General features: G+C 37.2%; 1 protein-coding gene across 4 annotated transcripts; it reads left to right on the plus strand.

Annotated features, from left to right (window-relative positions):
* The first annotated feature begins 1,387 nt into the window (after positions 1 to 1,387).
* Positions 1,388 to 27,125, plus strand: LOC111259721 (uncharacterized). 4 transcript variants are annotated; one of them, XM_022831917.2, is made up of 8 exons: positions 1,388 to 1,612; positions 5,438 to 5,599; positions 7,141 to 7,218; positions 7,758 to 7,959; positions 18,365 to 18,577; positions 18,820 to 18,948; positions 24,322 to 24,465; positions 25,490 to 27,125. In XM_022831917.2, the coding sequence occupies exons 2-8, from the start codon at positions 5,472 to 5,474 to the stop codon at positions 25,586 to 25,588; spliced, it is 993 nt and encodes a 330-aa protein (XP_022687652.1). In that variant the 5' UTR covers positions 1,388 to 1,612; positions 5,438 to 5,471; the 3' UTR covers positions 25,589 to 27,125. The 4 variants fall into 4 exon arrangements, with proteins under 4 accessions (XP_022687652.1, XP_022687650.1, XP_022687653.1 ...); XM_022831915.2 differs by having other exon boundaries at positions 5,448 to 5,599; XM_022831918.2 differs by having other exon boundaries at positions 1,389 to 1,612; positions 5,448 to 5,599; positions 7,758 to 7,929.
* The last annotated feature ends 364 nt before the right edge of the window (positions 27,126 to 27,489 follow it).

Raw genomic sequence — 27,489 nt, forward strand, 5'->3', positions numbered from 1 at the left:
AATTGGTATATATAGACTTCACTTTTTTAGTTCAGGGAAAATTACCAAAATAAAATTTTTTAAATTTTGGTGACATTTCAGAAACAGAATCTCTATGCTATCTAATATATGTAACTATTTATTTACAAAAAAATGTTAAAAAATTAAAAAAAATCGTAAGTCTTAGTGATGTCCTAGAAGCAGAGCCAAACATAAACTGAAACCGTAATGACATGTTATCATATCTTCAAATCAGAACAAAAAAAGAAATATAAAAATTCTTAGGGGGGAATTTCCTTTGTTTCCATACCGTTTTCCCCACTCTCACACCAAAACGCAGACAAAGAAAGAAATAACGACTACTTTGTTACGGTTCAGCAACATATCCCTACGGAATATAGCTTTCTAATAATAACGTATGTAGTTAGGAAGCTTTCCTTTAAAACAATTCGTTAAACATATGTTTACTTCTTTACTAACCGTAAACGTATTTTTTCCCAACCATGCACTAAAATCTCATCAGTCCCTCTATTTCGGTGAATTACATTATTACTGTGAATTTCTTTCGGATTGTTCTTGAACAGGTCAATCAACGTCATGAGGCCGTAGTAATGTTTGCCGTTATTGTGATTCCTTGTGTCAGCAAAATATACAATCACGAAACAAAAATCGATTACTTCCGAGTTATGGGCTTCCTTTAAGGTCTCCTACGTCCATGATGAAGTTCAGTTTTTAAATAAAGAAACCTGTTTTCTCTTTCATTGATGTTTAGAAGCTGGACGTCACTGGTTAGTGGTACAACATTAATTGGCAGGGAAATCATTCCCATCAAGCTCATCCATGATTTTAAACTGACATGACCATAATACAGAATACAGCACGAATAAGAATTATTTTTTTGCTAAATATATTATTTCCGAAGGTCTTAATTATTCGCATTTTAATCAAGGAAACCCAGTCAACTTTCTCGGTGAACATTTGACTGGATTACTTTTGATTTGCTAAATGAACCTTTACGCTAGTAGCAGATTTATGACTATTGTCTAACACAAGATTACTTTCTCATATCAAAGTTGCATAGAAACAATAATTAAAAAACGTTCGTTGAAGCTCTATCTAAAAATAGTGCTGCTCAAAATTTGTACACAACACATTAATCACAATAATGGTGAACTAAACTTAATAGGTAAACACAAGCTTTACTGGAATAAAAAAGCAAATCGTATATTAATCCAAGTCTACACAGAAATAGAATGTGTAAAGGCATCATGACAAATATGAGATTGTATTACCATCACGATATGAGCGCCTAAAAGTCGGTTGATAGATCCCTTTTCATTGAGGCAGCACGTTGAGGTTCACCAAAACAATCGTCCGCATGTCACGTTATTTATCAATATTTTGGTTCATTCGCGTCCAACGTGAGCGCTAACTCTGTAAACAGTGGGCCATAAAGCAGGTCGTCTTAAAAAATGTAGGATCAGGTCGTCCTCACCATTCCGCATAATGGAGCCTTTCTGTATCATTTGTCATCCAAATAGTGATAGTGGCTACTGAAGCGATTCTTCAAAAATAGACGTAGCGATAATCCTTAAAAAAATCTTCGATCTTTAAAAGACATCGCGATAATCAGGTAGGTCACTACCACTCCACCCATAGCCATTTCAACCCTTAACTTTTTATCTTTTACTGCGCTACAACACGCTACAATTTGACCTAATGTAATAATTATATGAAGGCTTCATCTTATATTTTCGTTTAATATTTTTTAGCATGATCGTTTGTTTAGTAAATAGGCCTCCAGTCGAAGCCGCGTGGGCTCAGATACAACATCATCATCATATTACTCGATATTACTGTGCGCGATTTCAATTCTAGTATTTTATTATTATTATACGTTGCTAAGCTTTGCTTTGTGTCATCTATTTCCGGCATCTAGGTTCTTTATTGACAGCAAATGCTTCTTCATATACGGTGATCAATTCTATTTTAAGATCGATATATTTTATTATGATGTGTTCTATTCCTTATCTGAGAAGAACGAAAAAATGTACTTTATTCATGTTTTGAGATATATTACTAGAACGCGAATCTAAATGCAAAAGCCTTCACGAATTATTAGCTGGAGGTATCTGCTTTTGCACCACACCAAGTGATTAGATTAGCGCTGGTCAATGACTTTCAATTACATTGTGTTCATATTTCAGTTCGAATTGGTAAAACATACCCGAATTCTTCTTCAATTTAATAAGAGTTTTGATATAACACTAGTTAAAAATATTCCTGTACTCAATTACACCTCAGTTGGCCACCTTTATATGTTACCTGACTGAAATATTTCTTGCTGTATTGTGCTTTGATACAATATTCGTCATGCATTGTACCTGCTGTACGTTGCAATAGTAGTTTTTCTGCCTTTTCAATAGACTAAGCTACTTAACTGAATTTATTTACGCTTGAGCAAACAGCATTCCGCTATGTATAAACGCGCTACGTATGAACAAATTACTGATATGTCCCGTCAGTTTCAAGCAGCCTAGCAAGTTTTAGACAAACACAGACGCAGCTTCTAGCGTTTTCATATCGTTCCAGCCGGATCTACGAGCCGCATTACTGCGGCAGTCGGTAATTTTGGCTTACATGATTGGCTTCGTCTACATGTCTACTTGCGATTTCTCCAAGGTTCCTTATCGAGCTGTATCGCTTCGGGCATGAAGATTCATTCTTCTGTTCTTAGTTGTGAAATTTTTTAATGTTTATTTCTTTTTGACGAAGTTTTGATATATTAGCAGAGTGTAAGCCGGGCTGTCGATCTTTCTTCGCCGATAAGACTGGCGACGTTCTAACGAAGCCCTGGACCATGGTCAGACAGTATAAAATGTTAACTTTTGAGTCAACAAGCGATGCTGAAAGTCGTATCGTCGAAATGATACAATCGTTTCTGTACTCTTACGACTAGGCTAGCTAAGGAAATAGCTCTTCATCTACCCGGTCAGTTGAATATAATGCTGGTCATAACCTTCAGTATCTGTGCAGAGCATTTATCTGGAAATTGTCTCTGTTTATCACTGTTAAAGTGGGAGCCTGCCCGCTGCGTATTAGCTGCTGTCGCCGCTATTCAAATTATTCAATTGTCGCTTTCCCGATAAGCCCTGTGCTGCTGGTTCCTTCAATTACTGTGAAATTAAAGGCACCAGAACGGGCCAATTGGCAGTTGTCTTGGGCGTCAATATTAGCGCGAAGCTCTTCCTAAATTCTTTGTCGATCTTCTGGCTTTTACATTTTCAAGCCTTGAGGCTTTCTTAGTATTTTGTACGCCTCCTTATCACCTTTATACTGGGTGCATGCCATAGTGCTGACGGCATGGTGATCTCTGCCGCACGAGTAATACTATGGTAACTCGCTTGCATACTTTTCACAAAACGGCCCTCTTTGTCGCATCGGTAGAATTCTCCTTGGAAAACCTTGCCACGTTGTGTCACTGCTCTCCGATTCGCAGCATTTTTCAAATACTTTAGACGGCAACGTAGCTAAGGGCAACGTAGATCGATCCACCTCGTCATCCTTCATCTCCTCCAGTCTAATTATTGTTTCCTTAAACATCTAAACTTAAAAGAGAAGTGTACGCACATAATGAGGATATGTATGAACTTTCACTTTTTCTCATTGGTTTTCACCCATTTATCTGACGAACAAATCGTTTGAATGTTTTGTCAAATCACTTTCCTCTCTAAAGCAATTGCTTTCTTACACTTTCCGATTAGAAGTTTTCTATGAAAGAATGACCTGTGGTTTGGCTAGAGAAAAAATCTATTTTCCGCCTTGTCTCAGACTCGAAACATTTGTATCCTCCACAACGTCTTGGTATGATCGCATCAGATACACGATGGTAATTAGCCAGATACGGAAAAGCTGGTAAAAGAAAAAATTCTGAGCGGTCTTTTTAAAAAAAATTGGCAGTGGTACTCATAGAGAGAGGGGTTCACCTTGAAATCCGAAGTAGACTGCAACCAGAGGCAAAACTAATTTGTTCGACGGTATAACGCAATAGACAGTGCTGCTTTTGCATGAAGTCTTCCTTCAAGCTCCGTCATTCTTGGTGATCTCTAAAGCTTTCAACATCATATGTCCTTACACATTAATGTACAATACAATATACGATAGCTCTCTGGGCAAAGATCCCCATCCTGAATCTCATTTTAAATACCGTAATCACTCGGAAAGAAATTAAGATCTCTTCAATGAAGAACGAAGAAGACATATACAATGTGGTGTATTCAAAATAAGGAACACTTTGATAAGCTGTTTATCGTAGCAGTCATGTATTTACCCACTACTCCTTATACCACAAGAAGGCCAATTTCTTTAGAACAAAATACCAAGTCTATCATGACGAACAACATACTCGAAATTTACGATTTACATTATTCCCAATTTTAATGCGGCTTTCCGAAAAATCAGAGGTAGATTCTTACGAGGCAGAGTGGCAGATCCTCAATAGCATTCACACCTTAAGCGCTTAAGAAGTTTACACAATTTTTAATACATTTAGGTCCCTTGACACGGAAAGTATGGCTGTTTTAGAGAGGACGACATAAAATGACGAACGTTTGGATAACCTTCAAATATTCATTTTTTTTTAAATGTTTTTCAACCTTTTGAATCTCTTGGCCGTTTCGAGTTTTTGCATTTTTAGCACTTTTGGCCTGTTATGGACTTAAAGTTTAATTCCATTAGAGTTCTTTTTATATAGTGTATTTGAACGATACTTCAACGTATTTACTCCTACCAGTATCGTTTGACGCACGGTTATTGTCAAAAATTTGTTTGCAGAATAAGTCAAGAACATTTTACGGTTAGTGAATAGTATAGGTCTTGAGTAGAAATTGTAATCGGCGGGTAATGGTTATATTAAATAAGGATGACCTTGAAGAATGACGGAAATGTTATTGAAATATCTGTTTCTGCTTAGATACAGACTTAGAAGTTGGAGTAAAGAAAAAAATTTCAATTTAAACGTGCCACCCTTTATATATACATCTCTTTACTACCGACTCTTAAGACTTGTATTACGTACTCTAAAAATAAGTACATATTCACGACGTTATTCATTAGACTGGCATCATAATGTAAAACATTGACTCAATATACGTAAAAAAACTATTCGCTTTTTTCAGTACAGCGACTCTAGTTATGTAATTTTATATTTTCTATAAGTGTAACGCAGGACGGGCTGTGGCATTTCCGTTCTGAAGCTTAAGGAACACACTCTTTGACACTTCTGGAATATTTTGAATATTTCGGAGAATTTGGGGATTTATTGCTTACTTGTGCTTTTTGTTTAAGGTCCGGTCGGTTTAATAATTACATACTCAAAATTCGTGAAAGGGCTACCTGCTGATTATAAACGCACAGAAATATCTTTTTGGTTTTCACTAATGTGCTCGAACCATTCGAGAAATCCACAGGCGAAAAGCGAGTGAAACAATACAATGGAAAGGGCTTTGTCAGTTCACTTACTTCATGAGCTTATCAACCTAATGAAGACATACATCCTACGGCTTGAAGTCTTCGAAAGAACTTTTCATTATTCCGGTGAAAAAATGGCGCTCTCCATTATGTAAGTAGAAACAGAGGAGGACAACATTATTAGCGACGTTTTTCATAATACATAGCATAATTTATTCATTGAAGCACATCTGATTAGTCGTTGTTGGTTCAATTGTGGTGTGTAAGCAGCATTAAATTTTTTTAAATCAAAGGCTTGGCCTCAGCCAAAAAGCTTACTTCCGTATTTTTGTAAAGAAACATTTTGATTTGTTTGAAATTTGGACTACATACGTAACAACAAAATGTACAAAGCCACAAAAATTGACGCATTTTTACATCATAAGACCTCGTAAAAGTAGGTTTCCATTGAAGAACACAATTAACACGGACACTTGTTACAGTTGGAAAAGGAGGGCCTATCGCTGGGTAATACATATATGTTCTGACACCTTTTTCTAACGGAGAGCTTATCTAGCTATAGGTATACGTTTCGTTCGACTACAAACCTTTTTTATTTCACCCTATATAAGTCGCCTTGTTTGAGCAATTTCTGCTTCGGTTTTTCGTAAATTTTTTCCTACAGTCTACGTATATTAGGAAAAGGATATAGTGCACCAGATAGTGCACCATTTCAAAGCTCAAACTCTGAGTTACTCAACTTCGGTCTCTCTATGCAAGAAGATCACACTTTGAGGTTCCACAACTTGTTTCGCGCGAACATCTTCGGCATTTGATAGCCTAACAAGCGCATCTCTCAATATATTTCACATTATACCCAATTGCATACATCTTTAAGTGCTTATAGCGTAACTCATAAAAGTTTTGCTTGAAAAATTCCGATCTTGCACTCTGTGGTTTACCCTAGTTTCGATCCGTACGTGCTCCCGGGTGACACGAATTTATACTTTACTCACAATCGAAAGGTGTTCATATATACTGACTAACTAATAAAGTTAACCTATGCCGATTCCGGTTTGTATAGTGCCGACGGGTGTCTCCCACACAGTGTGTTGATACGGCATGCTACTATTCGACAGCTCCAATATATTTAGTAATGATAGCTGGTAGCACGTTAAACGCTAGTAAAGAAATATAGCAATGCATGGAAGATGTTAAAATGTGTTTGCCAGGCTCCGCAAGTTAAAGGTATTGGAAAGACCGCTACTTTAACCTCGCACAACATATGAAAGGAGGAGATTCTATCAATAGTATAATAAAAAAAAATAAGATTTTCCAACGGTAGAATGAATTCTTTAACTAAAAGGAAAATTTTTCAAAATGAATGGATTTCTGCATTAATCGCATTGAATACACATTGGCTTTTTGTTAATTTCTCGTTGTTATTAGCTAGTTCCCTAGTGAGTCTGTAGCTCTAACTTCAAGCAAATTGAAACACACTTATCTGCCTTTTAACAAAAGCAAGAAAAGATTTTTCAATTACCACTCCATTGCTATATTTTTATATACTATAGACTAATGTGTACATCTGCCCAAAAGAGAAACGATATTTTCTTTAGCCTGTAAATTCGTAATACAACATAGTTTTGTCAATCTCCCGTCCATCACTTTAGTTAATAATGATTCTAGATTCTAAGAGGTATTTTTTGATAGGAAAAACCTAACGGCTATTCGTCTGGCGAATGAACAAGGGTTAGCAAAATTGCAGACTGGACTAGCAAAGGAAGACAGGTTGGTTTTTTTTTTACATTTTTATAAAAAAAATCCGACCATGAATTTTTAATATCTCGAGTTCATTTACTTAGACTAAGACCACAAATTAGGTAAAATAATTGCGCTTTTCGCATGTGGCTTTTTGTAAAGCATGTGCTTTCAGAAATCTAGAACCTCCATTTTTTGTGACAAAAGGTCGGCATTGGAGTTATTATTATTACCGCAACTAACTCCATACGTACCATGACTGACCAACAATATGTTTAAATGAGAAATGTGTGAACTCAAAATAATATAGGAAGTATTTGTTCGTGACTCGTACAGTACACTAAAGAACTAATAAGTAAAACAATAAACCAATACAATCCCATAACCATAATTACTGACACTTAATAACTAAAATAGACACATTTATATGTAATTTTGCATCTTTATAAAATAATGGTAAAAGAGCACGATTTGGGTGCGGCTTATTAATTAATAAAATTCGCTGATAATAATGGAACAATCCATTACATTGAGCTTAATGCTTCAGAGCTTTCCGTTTTCAATTGCAGAACACAATGTGAAGAATTCACTTTTCTCTTATCCGTGTGGAAAACAGAAAGGATGAAGATTCTTTACTCGGTAGCACTACAACATATGCAGGAAGGTTCTACTTTATGTCTGGGCTGGAAGAATAGACCAGACGTATTACAAACCATGGCCCAACACAACGTAAACATCATGGCACGTATTCTGCATACATTCCAATATAAGGTATATGCTATATAGCACAGTTCTTAGTTTAGAAAGGATACGAAGACCTGAGCCGGTATAGGGCGTGACGTAGTTTTCTACCTTTTGTAGAGTATTGTGTAACTACACGCACATACATATACAAATAGTACGCGTGTGGACAATGTACGTATGACAAGGTTCTTCTAGTACGAATTTTGTCATAAGATAATAGAATATAAAGTATACGTACGGCTTAGATAATTTCGTAATGGTTAATACTTTTATCACAGTTGCCATGTATTGCAATTTGTCGTAGGTCATTCCAGAGGTGACGCCGAAATATGGTTAAAGTTATGCTTCTTTTACATAGGTCACATTGAGAATCTAAGAAGACCAATTCTCTAAGGGAAATTAAGTATCAAAGTTAAATCGAAAGATAACGAATAACTATTATTATTATATAACTTTCACCATTTGTCCAGTATAACATATATAAAACGATAATAAACTTAGCATGCGACTTGTATAATGGCAATTAAGAAGACTGCGAGTGTAAAATGGCATACAGTCCATTCTGTGAAAGCCATTCTATAACGAAGTTTGATGAAAACGGTAATTTATTTAAATACAATTTAAAAAGTAAAAACGTACTAAAACATGAATGCGTGGAATTATTCATGAGCACGCTAATGGACTAAGGGAAGGAATAGCAGGACATTTGGTATGATATCGACCGCAGGGTTCTTCGCAGCGATATTCTTTTATTGAGTTGGGGTAAGCGGGCGTCTTACGGGCAGCATTATGAAATACGTGAATTGTGTATAAAGTCATGACCCGTCGATTTTTTCTTCTATTTTCTGTCTCTCCAAACGGGATCGTTATAATCTAGCAGATCAATCAGAGACGTGAAATCGCTCGACGAGCTTAAGGTAAGACACCACGAAGTGATTCATTCTCCGTGAAATGCTCCCATATGAACGACAGTTCATACAGCGCACAAACTACGGCTTTTAAAACAGAAAGGGTCAGCAATGTCTTTAAAGAGCGGTTCTAAACCAGTCGTTGTGACGGCCAACAGACGCTTCACTGCATTCAAGTAATATGCTCAACAAAAAATAGTTTATTTGGTGTCAAAGTGCGTCCCGAATATGTAAAGTGAGAATGATGTACCACGATGCTGAGCTGAAGGTAATATGGTCATAATTTTTTTTACCTGAGTTTTCTAAATTTTCATTTGGAGTCCGGGTTTGTAATTGACTGGAGTTGGTGCCAGCTTACACTAAATAACAAAAATCGTCGGCATACAGAAAAAGAAAGGGTGCCACTTCTTGATTTTGCTAGCAGATCGTTAATGACTATTAAAAACAGACCGTTATCTTAGGACGCTCTCAGATTATTGCCTGAAGCCACCCTTGTAAGATAATATACAGTCCATTCTATACAAACTATTTTATGACGTTATTAGTTTGGTAAGATAAGTTTGCCCAGCAATCCCCGCATCCAAAATTGCTTCAGTTATCTAGAGGACATTCGAGAGTCAATAAATACTGCAAACAGGACATATAATTACATAACTACTGCGGACCACAGAAGATGCGCTAAATATATTTCAAGAGAATGGCAATGGCACAGTAAGTAGCTATATTTTTCAAGAATAATAATATGCGTTTCAAAATACCGCAAGAGGCAGGTTGTGGGAAGCTAAAATAAAAGTTTAAGTAACATCTTTTTAGTGATGTACCGCCAGCTTTAATGATTTTGCAGATGGCCTTTAATTTTTGGTACTAAAAAGGAGGCCTATTGTAAATGCTCGTTGCTCTGAGCTGGGGCCAGGGTTCTGTAAATGGCTGCTATGATATTCTGTCCTTGATTGTCTAGATAGCTTCTTCGTACACGAACTAGATTCCGCTGAAGAGCTTTCTTAAGTAACATATGGAGAGGGCGTAGCTCAGATCAATGAGACGCTAGAGTTTTAGTGGTCTCTATTATATTGTAATTGTTGTGCAACCGAGTTTTTTCTGTTTCCGGCTTTGCTGGACGTGGTGCTCCTGTGAGAGGTTTAAGTCTTAACAGTCTCTCTGGAAAAAAATAACCCGCTTCTTTCATTCGGACTTACCTCTTCTGCTACCGGATGCAATAACTATAGCCACGTGTTATACACATGAAAAATATTTTATCGAAACAATTTTCTCTAAGCGTATTAATATTCTATACCTTGTCCTCTGACAGAACAAGATGTAGAAACCAAGGCGAATTACATAACAATTAGGTAACTAAAGCTTGCACAGGTATTGAAAGGATCTATAAATCAGGCATAAAGAAACGATTGATAACCCCTACGGCTGCACATACACTCATCGTCACCTTTGTAGATACAAATTCCTGTCTCCGGCAATTTTAATACAAAAAGGGATTCTCTAGTGGGTTGCGGTGACGTGTTACATAGGTAGTTTCTTCACCCTAAACCGGGGAAGTCAGAGATACTTCGCATCTGCCAAGAAAACAGCACGCAGCAAAGCAGTATATAACGAAGCAGATAAAACTTATAAGGCAAACGAGTTGGAAAGCCGCTGCAAAAGTCACAAAAATAAACTTGTTTAAGCATTAAACAACTCAACCATATCACTTAAAACCTTGGCAAACGTATCAGAAAAACATACTACTTAAGGGGATGTACAGAATGCAATGCGAATCTTTAACTCAATATCTGCAAATTTTAAAAGCACAACATAAAAAGAGACCAGATAGGATTCGCGAGGGACATCGACCTCTTTCAAATGATTAAAGCACTTAAAACAGAAGAAGAAGAGTTGAAAACAGGGGCAAAAATACTAAAGCAGCAAAGGTGAGAATATGGTGGAACAGCGTACGCACGAAATAATGATGTGTCGCAACAAGGAAGCTCAAAACAACTTAACAGCTGGCAAAAACATGATTGATCGATGTACATAACGAGGCTAATTTAGCAGAGGCGACATTTGTATTATGGACCGAGAGGGTCCTTAGACGCACGGGAATTACTCTAAGCAACCTGTCGAGGAAAATGCGGGTATCTCGAGCTAACCTTGGGGAAGACGACGGTCATGCTGTTGAAGAAAGAATTAAACGATAAAATAAATCATAAAGCACGCCAAAAACTAAGTTTACTGCAAGTAAAAAGTATTTTGAAAGATATTAGAGCTCATATCAAACAAAATGAGGCCACAATGCAGCTTCCGGGAAACAAGACCTTTTTCAACAATATACGTTAGTATGCAGGTGCAGAATATGTAATATATAGATTCAATTTGTACAGTAATTCAACCAAATATCAATATTTTTCTAGAATCGAAGCAGATTGCGATACAATTGAGGATCAAGTGAGTGTATAGCTCATGAGGGCCAATGATTTCAGACCAAGGAGAATAGGAGACTGAAGCTGTCCGCTGATTTTGCTATGGGCACTGGTCAAATGGCTGCACCCTCTCAAAGGAAACTGAGCTTGAGGGACGCTACATGCTTCCTGAACGAATGGGTTCAAGCTCCAACAATCAAACAGCCCGCCACGTAGCAAAAGACTGCATGGGGGTGAAAGTGGAAAAAGATGCTACAGGCCTGGTACGCCTTGCGTCGTTAAGGGTTGCGATAAATACAATATATAAAGCTAGCTCTATGGCCTGACCTATTTACGGTAAGGTATTATGAAACTCGGAAAAAAACGAAATTAATCACAACCACAAGCGATTAGCAAACAAATAAGAAAAAGCAAAAAATAAACAACTAGAGAAACGACTAAAGTTGATGAGGAAGGCTTTATTATTCTGGTGCTAACAAACCATCCGATTAACAAAGTGATTAGAATGTAGCAGACAAACCTTCATTGCCGTAGGAATGCACACGATATGTTAAGGTAATTTCCAGAATACACATAATCCATATTTACTCAGCAAACTCAATAATGCAATGGCAAAAAGATCAGCCAAATGAACGGTTGACAGCAGAGCTAATACCGCGATATGGTGCACTGGATTAAACCACACTACAGTGGTTAGAAGAACAGGTGAGTGAGACAGAGAACTAAGGGGATCCCAGATTTTTCTATAAACGTGTTCATAGAATTTATGATACGTCTGCTGATAGGAGTAGATGGTCATTGAGTGTAAGAGGAACACCTTGGAATTTTAAAACGGTTTCGACGAAGAAGAGTACTAGATACATTTTAACTAAGAAGCGAACACTACAGAACTGGATTATCGATAGACCTACGGCCTCTGCCAGTTATAATCGAGTGAAGGTTGCAGAAAGAGAAGAGATGGGTAGAAAGTACCATAGATTCGTTTTTCTAGGTCTAAAAAGTTATCACTAGGGAAATAACTTGAATCCCAAAAGAAAATAGGATATGCATAAGTTAAATCAAGGCCGCCTAAAAGCAAAAATACACAAGTCGCAGACAAACGGGCGTGGATGATGGCGAACGTAGGTGTAAATAAACCATTGTTGGTCTGTGAGACAGCAGCGCCGGATGTCATTTCCTAGCTGATAGTCAAGCGGTCGGTGCACTGGTGGAATGGAGAGACAACCGAAGCTAGAAAAGAACATATAAACTTACGCCGGCTTTCCATTAGGATACCTACCTGACAAAAACTAAGACAACAGCAAGCAGAGAAAGCAAAACGAAGAATGAGTAAATAAGAGAAAGACTTCAAGGTGACATAGAAAATTTAGAATTCAGGTTCCAGAACGGCCAGATTGAGTGGGCAGATTGAAGAAAGTTACCAGAGATAAATATGATCTTACGTATCAAATCGTGATAGACAAAGCGAAGAAGAAAGCACCAAGGTTCTCAAGGGTCGTGATCGACAAAACCGTTAGCATTGCTTTGCGGAATTCGGAGTAACGGAACTATGTCACGATTCAACGGTATAATAAATATGAGAGAGAAAAGGCTATTCGAAAGCAGAAAGGACTTCTGTAGTGGGAACCCAATGAACCTTAATCCAGATAAGGGTCAGATAACACATAAACATTAAGAAAAACTTAGACTACGTCGCGTAGATTCCAGTACAATTTAGAGTAAAGGACGAGGCTAACTAAAACTGTCATGTCTTTGTACTTTGAAGTTTGAGCCTAGCAGGGCCACCCTTTAGAGTAATCTAACTACTTACAAAAACGAAAACATGGAGAGAAAGAATGTAAATGTATTCAGACAAAAATCGTTTACATAAGTTTTGTTTTGATGAAGGGGAATTTTTAGTGCAGGCCGAAATTAAGATAGGTAACCGAAATTAATAAGTTAAAAATAAGCTCTATGGAGAGAGACTTAGAAAGCGTATACCGAACTTTATTACGCTCCACGGAATATACAGGGTAGAATTTGTAATGGAAAATCTGAAAATATTCATACGCTTTCAATTAAAAGAGAAGCTTCGAGGTTATAAAGTGCAAAAGAGAGGGCGAGGCCGCACCGCATCAGAGCTTTCTCAGATGAAAAATGCTGTTAGCAACAGTGACGAAATGTTCGATAAATAAACTGAGACAATATTGAAAAAATTGTCGTTATCGCGAATAATAAAATTATATTCAAGAGCACCTACTACGCAAGTCGAGTTAAATACACAAAGTTACAAGAATAATTAATTGGGCGGAAGGTGACTTTATAAACATGATCTGGTGTATTATAAATAGTTGATGGGGCATTGTCTACTGTCCAATGTGCGTACGTTATTAACATTCGATGAGTGGTTTCCGCTTTTCTCACTAATAGTAAAAAGCCTATGCACTGTGCATTGAAAAACTGAGGTGCCAGGCGCATTGCTGCCCTTGCGTCCAAAGTGTGGGATTTAGAACTTGGGTCTGATCAAAATACAAATCAATGTCTAATCCATGTCTGTTCATTTGCTAAATTCGATAAGTGCTCTCTATAAAGAGCTATTGCTCCAAAGAAAATGTGCGGCTGACACTCTTCGATGAAAAAATGCCAGGGGCAAAATACGTAAATTTTGCATCTATAATATTTAAGATGTTCCATTACACGTTGATTCGAGATTTTATAGTGTTGTAATAGAATCGATAGCAAGAATCACCGCACTCGTAGCGGAATACTTATTTGAGCAAATTTCCACATTACTTTATTTATAGTAGCCATATAAAATAGAGTTTCAGAATCAACAAACATCAAAAACACTGTCTTCGCTATAAGAGGGTCTTCGTTATCTCGCCGATTACTTTAGGGTCAAGCGGACTTTCATCTTCTGAATTTATGTTACTCTTAGGAAATAGCCTTAAGTCCTATAGGCAGTGACAAAGTTTGTACCACAATTGTTGTTCGCTGTAGCTCGCTTCAACGATGGATCGAAAAGTTTGTCCCTTGTCTCTCTCAATAACGGCGATTGGGCATTCTCTTCCGCCATCCGGAATCTCCGTCATTTTCATGAAGTTATTATTAAGACAAAAAGTACTTGGCCACAGATTTATGGATGTTACATGTTAGTTAAGATAAATACACACAATTCAAAAACGAGGGATACATCAGCACAGTGAAGAGCTTTTCGAAGAAGTTAATTACTTCTTGATGGGTAAAATGTACATGTGCTGCCCGCTGCCCTTCCCGGTTAGGATTGTAAAACGACCAAGAACATTATTGCAAACAAAGCGGGTCATGAAGACGTGAGACTCTCGGCTCTTCCACTCCCCATATGACGACGCTCAGTCGTCAAAAGTGGTGGTACAACTATAAGGGTAGGATGGTCGAAATTATTGTTTACAACACTGCTAAGGAATACAACTTTTTTTGGCGTTATAGTCTTGACAACCGAAAAGGGCCGGAGTAAAGAGGTGTTTAAACAATGTAAAAGAGCTCGAACAGCAAACTTAGTCAGCTCAGCTGGACTTCCATAATCGAGATTTCCAGCGGCCGTGTCAGCCTCATAAAGACAAGGTGCTGCCAAACGAAGACAGCTTCAAAGGACCACTGATGGAAAAGGCAGCACCACGCTGAACAGATCGACTATGACCAACAGGTTCGATCCGCTCCCACGGTCGAGGATTTCGTGAAGAAACTTGCACGTTAGGTATCGCTAACAGTATCACCAGAAGTGTCAAACCCAGCACGCGAAATGTCCAGTCACCGCAGCGACTTTTCAGCGAGAATGGATTGTAAGGAGACGATAAGAATGCGCACAGGAACTACTAGTGCATAACAAATAGCGTTCTTGCTACCGGAAAGTCCAGGTGATATAAAAATTTTCATGATAATGGAAATTTGAGCAACTAGAAAGTTTAACCTGTTGCGTTTCTACTCGGTGTACTAACCCGCACCGAAGAGCAACGGGTCAGCCCGTTTTCGTGGACGCATCTCCGTGTCTTACAATTACAGAATGGGCAACTTTACACCATGTTTTGTGGAAAAAGGCAATGTTATTGCTTAATGTGTCCAGCGATCGAGCTTTGTAGCAAATAATTTTCGGCTGATTTGGAGGCGACGTGCTTAGTGGTAGGGTAATTCGTCAATAAGTTGAGAACGGTGTCCTTTCGCTCTGCCTACCTTCCGTTCGAATTCAATCTTGCATCGATACCGACCTTGTTGGGACATGCAGGAACGTTGTCTACTGATATATTTGCAATACAGATATAAGGTGAATTTCAGAGTGGAAATGATTCATTATCAGAGAGCGTAATTATTTTAACTTACATACGGTAAAATGGTAGACCTTACAGCACAAGTTGTATCTACGTAAACTTTCAACGCCAAGCTCCGTCGTAGATCAGATCCTGGAACGCGTCTTTGATGTTTTCCGAGTACTTGACCTATTGAATGCTTAAGCTTACTAGTAATATCTAATCTAATTTCTTTAGTTTGCCGTGCAACCCTTCCGTGTCCCGTAAACGCAGGCTGTAGTTTAATTTTACTTGCTTCCATGCCCGAAAGGCTTGGATGGGTTTCAGATTTGCAGCCGAATTACAGCCCGAGTTCTGCCCCCTAACCTTGGTTTTTGAAACTATCTATCAAGACATGTACGCGTCACAGCGGCTAAAGTAGTTTACACGAATAGAGGCCTGAAATGATCGGCGAAGCAGAACATCAGCATATACAAGTAACCGACGTAGCAGACCAGCTTGGTGACTTGTCCGACTAGCTCTTCGGTTCTCAACCATTGCTTCTCGGATATGTTTACGTTACGGGACACGGCATAGGAAAGGGTGATTTTAACGCGACACCTTCAATAAAAGTTCCTACTGCAAGAATGTATGCAAGGTCTTGCAAGCCTACCCAATAAGAAAGCTATCGGTCTAGACAAGGTGTACAACAAGCCTTCGTTCTGGCACTGTCCTGGACAGTACTATTTAATTAATTTTTGCACATTGGTACGCTCACAGCCCAACTAGGAGATGCTGCTCTATTAGTTTTTCTTAAGAGAAAAAGAGATTTCGTCGTCATAATGGCAGAGGGTAGCAAAAAGGGAACGTTCGTTATAAGCTGCTTTCCAATCTGCCCACTACAAAACTGCACATCTATCTGTTATATCAATGCGGCCACATGAATTCCGGAGGTACCCTTCTACGGAAATGGTGTACAGGATTTTGATGGCTGTCGTCCAGAGAGCACTAGTCACGTCGTGCAATCCATTGTCGTATGGACCAGCAAATCGTCGTACTGCTTGTCCCTTACAACCGTTCTCGTCTTGTTCGATTTTAGGATTGTTCTCGGAAACACATCATTTAAACGAATAAGGTGGAGAACCTCACACAATTAAATCATTTCAAAGACTCTCTCCTTGAACGAACACCGGGATTACACATAACCACTTCTAGCTAACTCTGTTCTTTCTATCCGAGGATCTATATCGCCGTTTCCAGCAACAGACACATTTAGGACTAGAATTAGAAAATGGGAACAAAAATTTGGATAAAGACTGCCTCGATTTAAATGAAATGAGGAACAAAGAAGGGAAAAAGCAACTCAACTAAACCGATTTGTCAACACTTGCTTTGCGGTGAATGGTTCGGCCATAGATTATGCACAAAACAATTATTACCGTAAACGACAATAGGCAGGAAAGGTTGCAATAGATACCATGCCGCTCGTTGTTTTCTGGCGCCATTCTTATGATATCTGACGAAATAGTTATACCGAAGATGTGTGAACTCAACTAGATTTGTGTAATCCGTCCAACGAAAAACGTTTGTAGTCTTATTTTTACTCTGATCTTGCAATATTGTATTGTTGACCCGTATATATGAAGTGTTTCACAACTATAAGCAGAAGCGGGAAAACGAAATTTAATTTAATGTAGGATTAGTAAACTGCTTCAGGCAATAATTTCGTATTACGTCAGGTTTATATCATTCGCGGACAGAATTTGTGAGGCCATACCCAAACTGCGTAAAGCACTTCCTTTTCTTTCAAGTACATTATGTGGCTAAAAAAGTTGAATAAGCTTTGATGAAATCACGAGAAATGTAGTCTCTGCCTATCTTGATGAAAGTAAAAGTGTGATTTTCGGAGTTAGATGGTAAGCACCAAACAGTTCATGTTCACAAGTTTTATGAAGCGGTGCTCATAAAGCGGTGCGGCGGGATTCGCCACACGCGCATACACTTACCGAGGGACACTATGATTTGAGTAGATCGCATGTACAGCTAGATTCCCTTAAAATAAATGTTGTCGAATTAGAAGAGCTCGACTAGTTAATTAACTTAAATCCTTGCTCAACACTTAGCCTAGTAACATTAAATTATAAAGAATTATATTTGTATAAGATCGTTAAATACGTCTCCTATATCGTAATATATCGAAAAATCCAGCAAAGAATCACATGGAAACTCTTACCATACAGAATTTCTATATATATACACTTCCTCTTGGTGTTCAACAAATGAAAAATTATTTTAATACGGCATCACTTACGATTATTTTTATTGTTTTCTTTGGTCTTTTATAACGTGCGAGATACGTTTCTAGCTTTAGAAGTAAAATACAAGCCATACACGGCAAATCCAAAAGAATAAGAATACGGATATTGGGATATCAGCAACAGCAAAGACTGTAGTAAAAAGAATCGATAATAACAGCTATTTGTGGGCTAGCAAATGGAAAATGCTGCGTTCAAATGGGGGAAACTTTCCCGGCTATTTGTCGTAATGGTTCATTCATAGGTTCATTCGTTACACCTGATGCCGAACTGGACCTAGATTTACCGCTTCTAAAACAAAAGTGAAAAAAATAATTGAAAAGGCTCAATGAGCCATTCTTTAATACACCTGAATTTACTACAGGAGTAGAACGGCCGTTTGGAAGAGGAGGATATCTATTGTCTACTGGATGGTCCCGATGAACTTTTATGTATTTAACAGTATTACTATAACTAAAAAGTCAACGATATCTACTTTTGACAAAGCAGAACCGAATACATAAAAATATAGCAAATGCTACACATGTGTTTAATTTATATTCCTTTTTTGACAGGGCAAAGAAAATAAGGCCCACATCTCTATATTTACGTATCCCGGGCTAATCAAAGATCACCTTTTCAACTTAAAAAGTATTCTGAACGAGTGTCTCAAGGAGTCCGTGAGACGGAAACGGAAATCAACCAAAATTATTGAAACGGTTATACGGCGTTTGGATTCGCTAATCGTGTGGCTTGAAAACAGCCTAACCTTGCTACCTACCATGAAGGTATTATCTGAATCACTCTAATGACTGAACCATTCGTATACGCATACCACCTAAAGTATGCACGTGAAAAAGTCTAGAATCTGGCAGTTGCAAGGCATAATCATGTGGTGAAATCTTTCTAACTAAATTATACGGACCTGCAAAGTAGCTTGTTCAAAGAATCACATGGGCATGTTTACTCGATTGACTTTTCTGATTGGCATTTTCGACACACATCTAACATTTTATGCGGCACGTTATAGAACATGAATGCCTCAATTGTTCCTGAGCGTGAACATCGTGCGGCAGCGCCTGAGCCTCTGTTACGAAAAGGTGTTTTTAGTTTGCTCGTGCACAACAACTTAGACGCGGAAGAAGCCCATATTTTCCTGGTAAGTAGGTACCGTGTACACGTCATCGAAAACCTTATAATCGTTAAAACGTAAATGGGTTAGGATGGGAAATTTTGAAGGCCAAGTTGCTTAATTGGGTGAATAGTTTCGTCATCTCTATAATAAGCGAACTTCCCTGGTCCTAATCAATCACGTAACATTGTTTGTACATCGAATAGAAAATATTTGCTGTATTATATTTAAAATCATCTAAATGATTTTAAATCATACAAAACATGTAAAAGAATCGTATTTGGTCCGTTGAAATTATCTTATCAACATATGCTAAAAATGACGAGCGTAATAAATAAGTATTAATAATTAAGGAACATAATTAACCGGTGTAACGAACGTATATATTTAATGTATGGTTTTGGCAGATCAGGTAGAAATTCATGGCTGCGTCGAAAGGCTCCATTGAGAACGATTTCTATCGCGCGATATCATCTATAATATAGTTGGCAATAGAACTTAATCTATACAAGAAATATTTGAGGAAAGCTTATTTTGTTTTAAATAACAGTAGTGAAAGTGCATTAATATCAAGAAAAATACATCAAGCGTCGATAAACGGATACTGACATCAAATAACCAAATTGCAATACGTAGATTACTTAGAATGGCGACAATGCTGTAGTGATCCCGCAAAATGAAACAAACTAAATAAGTAATACAGATAACGCCGTGGATCTCTTTACTAAGTGAAGAAGAATTACCGAAATCATATTTCAGGACCTGACTTACTATTTTGAACACTCCCTAAATAAGTGAAGTAAAGGGAGAGAGGTCAGAGGAGACATCCGCACCAGACGAACACGAGGAGATAGTAAACTCTTTCCTAACTTAGGAGTTGTGCAAACTACGAGGACAATGTGAAAAAGGATATCAGTTACACCTGATCTATTATCAAGCAATGCTTTAGAATCCAATATCAATTATATTAATACAGACCAAAACACTAAAAATGATCGTCGCAGGTGTAAGATACCAAGTCTGCACTGTGGGGGAAGAAACTCTATAAACCATTAATTTAAGCCACTTAAATGGCTTAAAATAACACGCATGCAGAATGAGTTCCGTAACGGTAAATAGCACCTCAAAATATTTTGAAGCCCTTTAAAATATTTAACAAGTGCACCTATGGGCTTTGTATCGCATAAAAGCTTTGTTCAGATTTGTAAGTAAGCCCATCGATGTCGTAACAAAACGCACTGCAAAACAAATTCTACAAGATGACTGATAATTGCCACTGTAGTGCTATATTTTCGTAGTCTCTTACAACGAAAGCAGATTTAGAAGATTCCCATGTCCAAGTGATCTATGCGTAGACTGAAAAGAGACGAACAAATTGTAAACATAGATGAGAGAACTATTCAACTGGTGGCAAGGAAATAGAAGATAAGACAGAAAGTTCTGGATGAGTGGTTAAACAGGGAATTTAGACTTTGAGAGCAACCATTTATCCTTGTGGGTAAAATTGGATACCCAGGAGTAATTTTACAACCGTTATGAGATAATGTGATCAAATTTTCACCCTTTTTGTTTTTTTGGTACTACTAAAAACTAAGAAATTTCGTGGTAATGGCTAGGGAACACTTCGAGAATTTCCCTAGGAGGCGATAATTATAAATATTTCATACAAACACATTCTACTACAGATAATTTGTAGAAAAGCTATAATGAGTTTTGTAAGCGAAATAATTTTTATTAAAATATTAATAATATCTCCCCGTTCATGAAGTTTTTATTCTGTGGGTCAGTTGTATCAAGAAGAAAAGCCTAAATGTCGTCCTTAATTTTGCTTTTCATTGCAGTGTAACCTGTATGCCTGAAAATATATAAGGTTGATCTTTAATAGTTCTTCTTTTAAGAAAGCTCTTTTCAAGCTTACTCCTTGTAAGTAAAAAAAAAAATTTATAATGAAAAATAAATATCTTTGTCCGAAATATTTTTTGTTTGTCGGTTATGCACGAAAACCAGGAACATCAAAATATTTTAGGAGTTTTCAGTTGTGGTCTCAGAAAGCTATGTTTAATTTCAAAGCACGCTATTAAGAACGTGTGTTATAATATGTGAAAATACATGACCTTCTATGTATTTGTTTGCGCTTAAAAAAGAAGTGAACAGGCTGACCTATTTACACAGTTGATTTAGTTCCATGAAGTGAAACACAGTCTCGGTGGAGTGAATTCAGTGAACTTTGCTGGCAGAGGATCCTTTGATGATGTTGACTGCTTAAGGGCTCTCTAGTTCGAAAAAGAAAATTGTTGTTTAAGCGTAGCTTGCAAGGATGATAGCGAAGGTTTACACGAAAAATTCTAGCACAGTTGTTCCTGAGAGTCACAAGATTTGCTTGAATAGCCTTGCCATTTCGTTTCATCAGGCAGACCAAGGCGCTCTTCATGTGACAGGCCATTGCTTCATGGTGGCAAAAAAACAGATCTGACTTTGCTTGAAATAGTGGAAATCGAAAAGAAGTCTACTACATTCTAAATTATATTAGCATTACATCAAGTGCTTCACATCTAGTATGAAACAAATGTGTTCATTCTATTATTCATACAGCCGCAAATCTAACAAAGACCCGTACTGCCGCAGAACCAGTGCTATGCGACTTTCTACAGTGTAACCTTCATACATGCCTTTCTGAAATACGTCGGCATACTGGCACCAAGTTCATACTTTCCAAATTCCAAAACAAATTGAAATGAATTTCTTACTGTGGAAATGCTTCGTTGTGTGTGACTTTATATCCTTCGCATTGTTTGCGTGTGCATCTTCAGTGGCTTGTCCTCTCGTTTTTCATCGCTTTATTTATTTCAGGGCGATCGCATGTGGACAAGCTGTATCTCTCACATGATTTCCTTATTAGAAAGATCTCCGTGAAAAACCTTTCGCGTGGACATGGCGATTTGGACAAGCGACTTGTGCAATAAATTAGTGGCTGGCGTTATATAAAATAAGAACAAAAAAGGCAGGGGAAGTTCCCTTTATGTCCATTTGACAGCTAATTTTTTTGTTTTATTTCGCTACAAGATTCACCTTGAATGAGTTGGGCGATGATCAAAGTCCAAGAAGGATAGGTATAGTACTATTACCAAAAGTGGTAATTATTTTAAAATCATCTTTCGGTTAGTTTCTTAGATAATAAGAAAAAAAAACACTATTTTTTTGCAAAAGCATTTCACTGTATGTACGCATTATTTCAAATAAGAGTGTTTATCGGGTATTTGCATTAAAAATATCGTCTTTTCGCTATCCGTTGAAGTTATTTTCGTTGTACCTCTAAAATGTATCCGAGTAGTTCATACCCAGGCTAAGATTACCAGTAGGAAAAAATTGCCGTAACGATCATTCAGTGTAATTGACAACGTTTTTCAATGAGATGATCGTCCAAATACTTCAATGGTTGTCGATAACACTGATAACTGCACTTATTTAGCTTACACGTTGATATGTTAATATGGCCTTTATATCATAAATTAAAAAGTCGTAATTTTTTCTTAAATATTATAGTAATCAGTTTTTAATCGCCAAGAACACTTCCGAGCATCGATTATAATTAATTTATGATTCTAAATCGAAACTGTTCAGTAAAGAAAACCCAACGATAAATAAGGAAAAAGTTCTAAAAAATGTATATTATTGATTTCTGTTTTAAACTAGTCCAGTAAAGATTCCCACGTAACGACGAACAAAGTCTGGCGACTGAATATTGTTAAGAAACATTTGCGCTCAAGATGATATGGGAAACAATAGTAACTCGTATACCACGTCAATGTGTGAGCACTGCAAATAAATGTCACCTCCAATATGCAAATTATTCCGTTTAAGGGAATAGTCGAAGTCGTCCGCGCAAACGGTTTGGGGAGTTCAGTTCGTTCAGGGGAGGTACTGACTTCTCTAGTAGCAAGAGTCATGTCAGTACGGTCCCCAAAAATCGGACTTATAAATTCTACAGGGTCACGCGCACGGTTTGGGCACTCAAGTACCTTAGAGAATTTAAAAATGTGTGTAAAGAACCTAACTTCGATATTTCTATTTCGTAGTTTAATAGATTATATTGCGTGGCAAAATGCGACTAATTTCAAGCGGTACCTAACCAAGTAAAACCAATTGTACCCCTGCTCTCCGTCCACCGTCCATTTCTAAGGCCCTAGCTCTACGAAAACTAATCGATTGGTAAGTAGGTAAAGAGTCTTTAGGTAAAAACATGTTCCAAGAAAAAAGAACGCAGTGTTGAACATTAGCGAGGAGGATATCATATGTCTGGATCCAAAGGATAAGGACGCATCGTTGCAGAACGGAGCATCTAGAGTTTCAAAAACAGAAACTAGAGCCTAAGGGCCTTATCGGCCAAAACTGGCATTTCAATGTAACGTGTTGCAAAATTATAACCCAAATACAGAAAATGCAAAAATTAAACTCAAAATGGGTCCTTAGTGAATTCACTCCAAGCTGTTTAGAAATTCCAACATGTTTAGAAATGTGTTATATTCCACGTGCAATTCGCAAGACTTTAATCATAAAAAAAACCGGTCTGAAGCATACGGTCGTTATGGACGAGGCATGGATTAATCTCTATCTGGCTGCCAATGAAGAACAAAGAGAATAGTTTTGCCTTGGAGAGAAGCCGAGTTGTGGTAGTTGCGAGTAGCCTTGGACATAAGGCGATGGTAACACTTGCCATAGACATCCGGAGCTTCTGCTACTAAGAAGTACTTATTAAAAATGAGACACTGACTGTAGTCCGCCGTCTCGAATTCTTCAAAAGACTCATGAACCCTTGGCACACCAATCAAAAAGCATATAGTTTAACTGCCTGCTAACAACGTCAGGCCTCATCGCCATACCTTAATTTCTTCCTGGCTTGAGAAAAAGAAAATACAATGTTGACTTCAACTCAATTATTCTCCCGATCTAAGTCCGCGCGATTACAGGACTTTACGTTACGAGCATATTATCAATTTACTTTAAGAAAGCGTAAGTCATCATTTTAACCCAATTTTTAGTCGATGTCGTACAATATTGACTTACGTTGTTATATGTTTTCGTCCATTTCCGACTGAATATGTTACTGCGTACTTAAATCCTAATAAGAATGAGAGCGTTCTCGGAATCTTATTTAATTGGGCAACGGCGTGGCAGAAACGATAGTTTAGTGGTTAGAGTAATGATCGCTGTGTGCGCAGCACCTACTTCTAAAGATGTCATATTGGAAAAAAATTTTCATAGATCACTGATTGCAAGTTAACCGTATTTTTATTCAGAAAACCTTCATATATGTCATTGTAAGTACAGCCATTTTATGTTAAACTAAATTTGGTTTGTTTGGATTTAAAAAAAATTTTTTTTTTTTCATATATCTTCCAGGGTTCTAAACATATATTGTTCCGACTAACCTATAATAGCTTTTTCAAAAATGATAAATGGGAGTTTGGCAGAATCGAGAAGCTAGACGTCGAAGAAGGAGATGATGACTATACCTTTAATTTGTCTGGTGTCGGTTTAAGAAAGGTGAGCTATAATTAGGCTATAAGAACTCGGTATAAATTTAATTTCGCTGCTTCAATTCACCAGTTATAGCTCTATAATCATAGGTACAAGCAGTCACTCTGAAAAATTGTTCGACAACAGCTATATAATAAATACCCTTTACGAATTCAACAGGCGGAGCGTGAGAGAAAGGCATTCATTTGCAATGATTTTAGGGGCTATTTCCGGGAGTTCAAAGTTTACTGACCTGATAGCCAGAGACTTAACAACGTAACAGTCAGCTAGGCTCCAAAGCTCTGACCATATTTTTGCAGATTAAATTATGCCCAAAAGATAAACGCAAAATTGCACTGTAATAACTACAGGAAATGTTAAAGGTAAACTTCTTAGCTTAACACATTATTGCAATTCTTAGTCGTTGTTATACCTACTGTGGCCACCGCCAGCAAAACTTGTATGCAGCAATCGGTTCTACAGGCTCAATTCAAAGGTAAACACGTTCACTGGTGGTGGATATGTTGCTCATATGCGATTGATTAATTTTCCTCGAAAAAATCTTTGATTTCAATTGATGTGTTCACCTCTACTTTGAGTCACAAGCATCCATGTAGTTAGTTCAGACGCAGTTGCAAAGATAAAACAATTTCGAAAAAAATTACCAACTGTCACTATTTGTAACACGCTAGCTTTATAAAAATCAAGCTCAGAAAGTGATGAAACTGACTACCACCACGAAACAGAGGCCTACATTTTCGCCAACATAGTTAATTTTTTTCGTTTCTTGGGATTTATGCTTTACTGCCCCTTCTCCTATCGCCCCTACATTACGAACAGTTCTTTGATGCTGTATACTACATTGTTTTCATTTGGAGGTCTTCCTCATTTCAATTAATTTTCCATTGGAAAGTTTTTCACTGGCTGAGGCATCTGGGAACTCGTGGCAAATTTTTTTTACTGCTCTCTCATATTCCACGCTACTGCACTCTTACATGCCAAACTGTATGCGTGTAATTTTAATGAACGAAAATCTTATTATTACTTTCAGATCCTAATAGCTAAGACCGTTGAAATACGCGACGATTGGATGGAAGCAATCATGGATTTGCAAGATCTACAGTCATCAACCAAGGCCGAACAAGAATAGAACTTGTGTTATTTCAGTCAATTAAAATGGTAGTAGAAAATATATAAGCGTCATTTTTTATCCCTTCGAAATAAGGCTATTTTACTATATTATTGACTATAATGTGTTGTGTCCATCAGTCATCCAGAAAAATACTGCGCATTTAATGCGGGAACTGCACGGTGGAAACCGACATGGAATATGAAATATTTACCATTATATGCTAAATTATGAAGTAAGATTCATGCGAATTGGATTTAGAAGCATTGCTCATAGATAGTTACAGCACAGTATAGAAGCATACAGTTCCAAGAGATTCTAAGCCTTGGTGTTATAGCTTTGTTAAGTTAAATTGGAGATGGTGACTAAAGTTGAGATGACGATATAAGCAATGAAAATTCTTCTAATGAGTAAATATACGGACGAAAAGCAGCCAATTGTAAAAAAAAACAGCAACCTATAGTAAAATCTTAGTTTTTTGGGTCACATGGACCCAGTTTCGTCATTGGCTTTTTTTTTTTTATTTCTAGGACTCTCTAGTGTTCATTTTTTCTGTCTCAATTAGACGAGTTCAGTCGGGTTATTATTTATATTTAGAGCCTCACTGAGTTCGGGTTCATAGTGGCGCATCGCCTTTAGATTCTGTTAAATCCTTCTGAGGAGTTAGCGTGCAGTTCGTATTTTTTTATATGCCAATATTTTTACGAATTTCATTAATGAAGCTAACTAAACGATTTTCGCTCCAAAGCTTTCCTAGTACATGAAGGTGATTTAGAGTGCAATAGAGTATTAATGAAAATTAGCTAGAAAAATAAGCGATATCCAGATAGCGTGTTTATATAATAAAATGTTCGGCCTTATTGGCAGTCAGATATTGATGGGGAGGACCAAATTTTTCATATAATAGTACACCTGACTTTGAACGCATGTGTATCAGAACGCACTCTAATATCACTTGAGTCGAGTACTAATTCCATCAGTTACTCCTAGGGAGCGAACGTTGGAACGAATAGAAGATAACAGAAAAATGTAGTACTACGAAAAGACTTAAGTGTGCGACCCAATTAATGGCCATATATTCGAGATATGACATGCCCGTAAAAACAATGCTTTGCTCGAGGTCGGCGTAAACCTTTAGCTAAGCTCACTGGAGAGAAACTAGGTCAATTAGCGTATAACTGATTTTGCACCCGCTTTTTACTAATAATAACCCTTGAATATATTACAAAACTCAAGGAATTATTTGTGTATAGTTTGTCCTTAGTTGCTAGAAGGTGTATTTACATTAAGCGTACTTATGCCAATGATTTTTTATAGACCTTCGATGAATATGGAGAACACTATCCGAGACAGAAGGCTCGTCTGGGTATTTAAGCTTTGGACACAAAACGATTGTACTATAAAAGTGATCTTTTTATTATAAAAGATCTAAAAAAGAAAACTGTTTCTTAAACGCCGAGTACTAGATTTATCTAGAATGTGTATTAAATGATAACAATTATAAATTGTAATTATATTTGTATAAATAAATTTAAATTATTAATATAATTTTACCACACTTGAATGAACTCAAACCATAGATTTTTATGAAATTCTAGATAGTTGTATAGGAATGATCGAAACTGAAAGCGTCCATTTTGATACAAGTTACACGCTTTATAGCTGAAATAGAGTAAGCTGGGGAGCGATTTCAGAGAAACGTACATCGTAGAACTATAAAATAGCATTTTTTGGAAATCCATTTTTTGGGAAGAGTTGATGTAGAAGGTGTCGATACTTTTAAGTTACTTAAAAGTGCATATTGGCGACGTCGATGTTAAACAATCGATGCAAGACATCGTAGTATGACGACAATACTCAAAACTTGGAAACCTACTGCTATTGCGGACTTACTCCTAGATATATATATATATATATATATA

This window comes from Varroa jacobsoni, unplaced genomic scaffold (assembly GCF_002532875.2).
Source record: "Varroa jacobsoni isolate VJ856 unplaced genomic scaffold, vjacob_1.0 scaffold_358, whole genome shotgun sequence".
NCBI lineage: Eukaryota > Metazoa > Arthropoda > Arachnida > Mesostigmata > Varroidae > Varroa > Varroa jacobsoni.

Coding starts and splice junctions, on each gene's coding strand:
- LOC111259721 (XM_022831917.2), top strand. CDS start 5,472: ATGGAAAGGGCTTTGTCAGTTCACTTACTTCATGAGCTTATCAACCTA. Junction 7,219..7,757: donor GGACTAGCAAAGGAAGACAG/GTTGGTTTTTTT, acceptor TTTCAATTGCAG/AACACAATGTGAAGAATTCA. Junction 18,578..18,819: donor CCTTGCTACCTACCATGAAG/GTATTATCTGAA, acceptor GGCACGTTATAG/AACATGAATGCCTCAATTGT.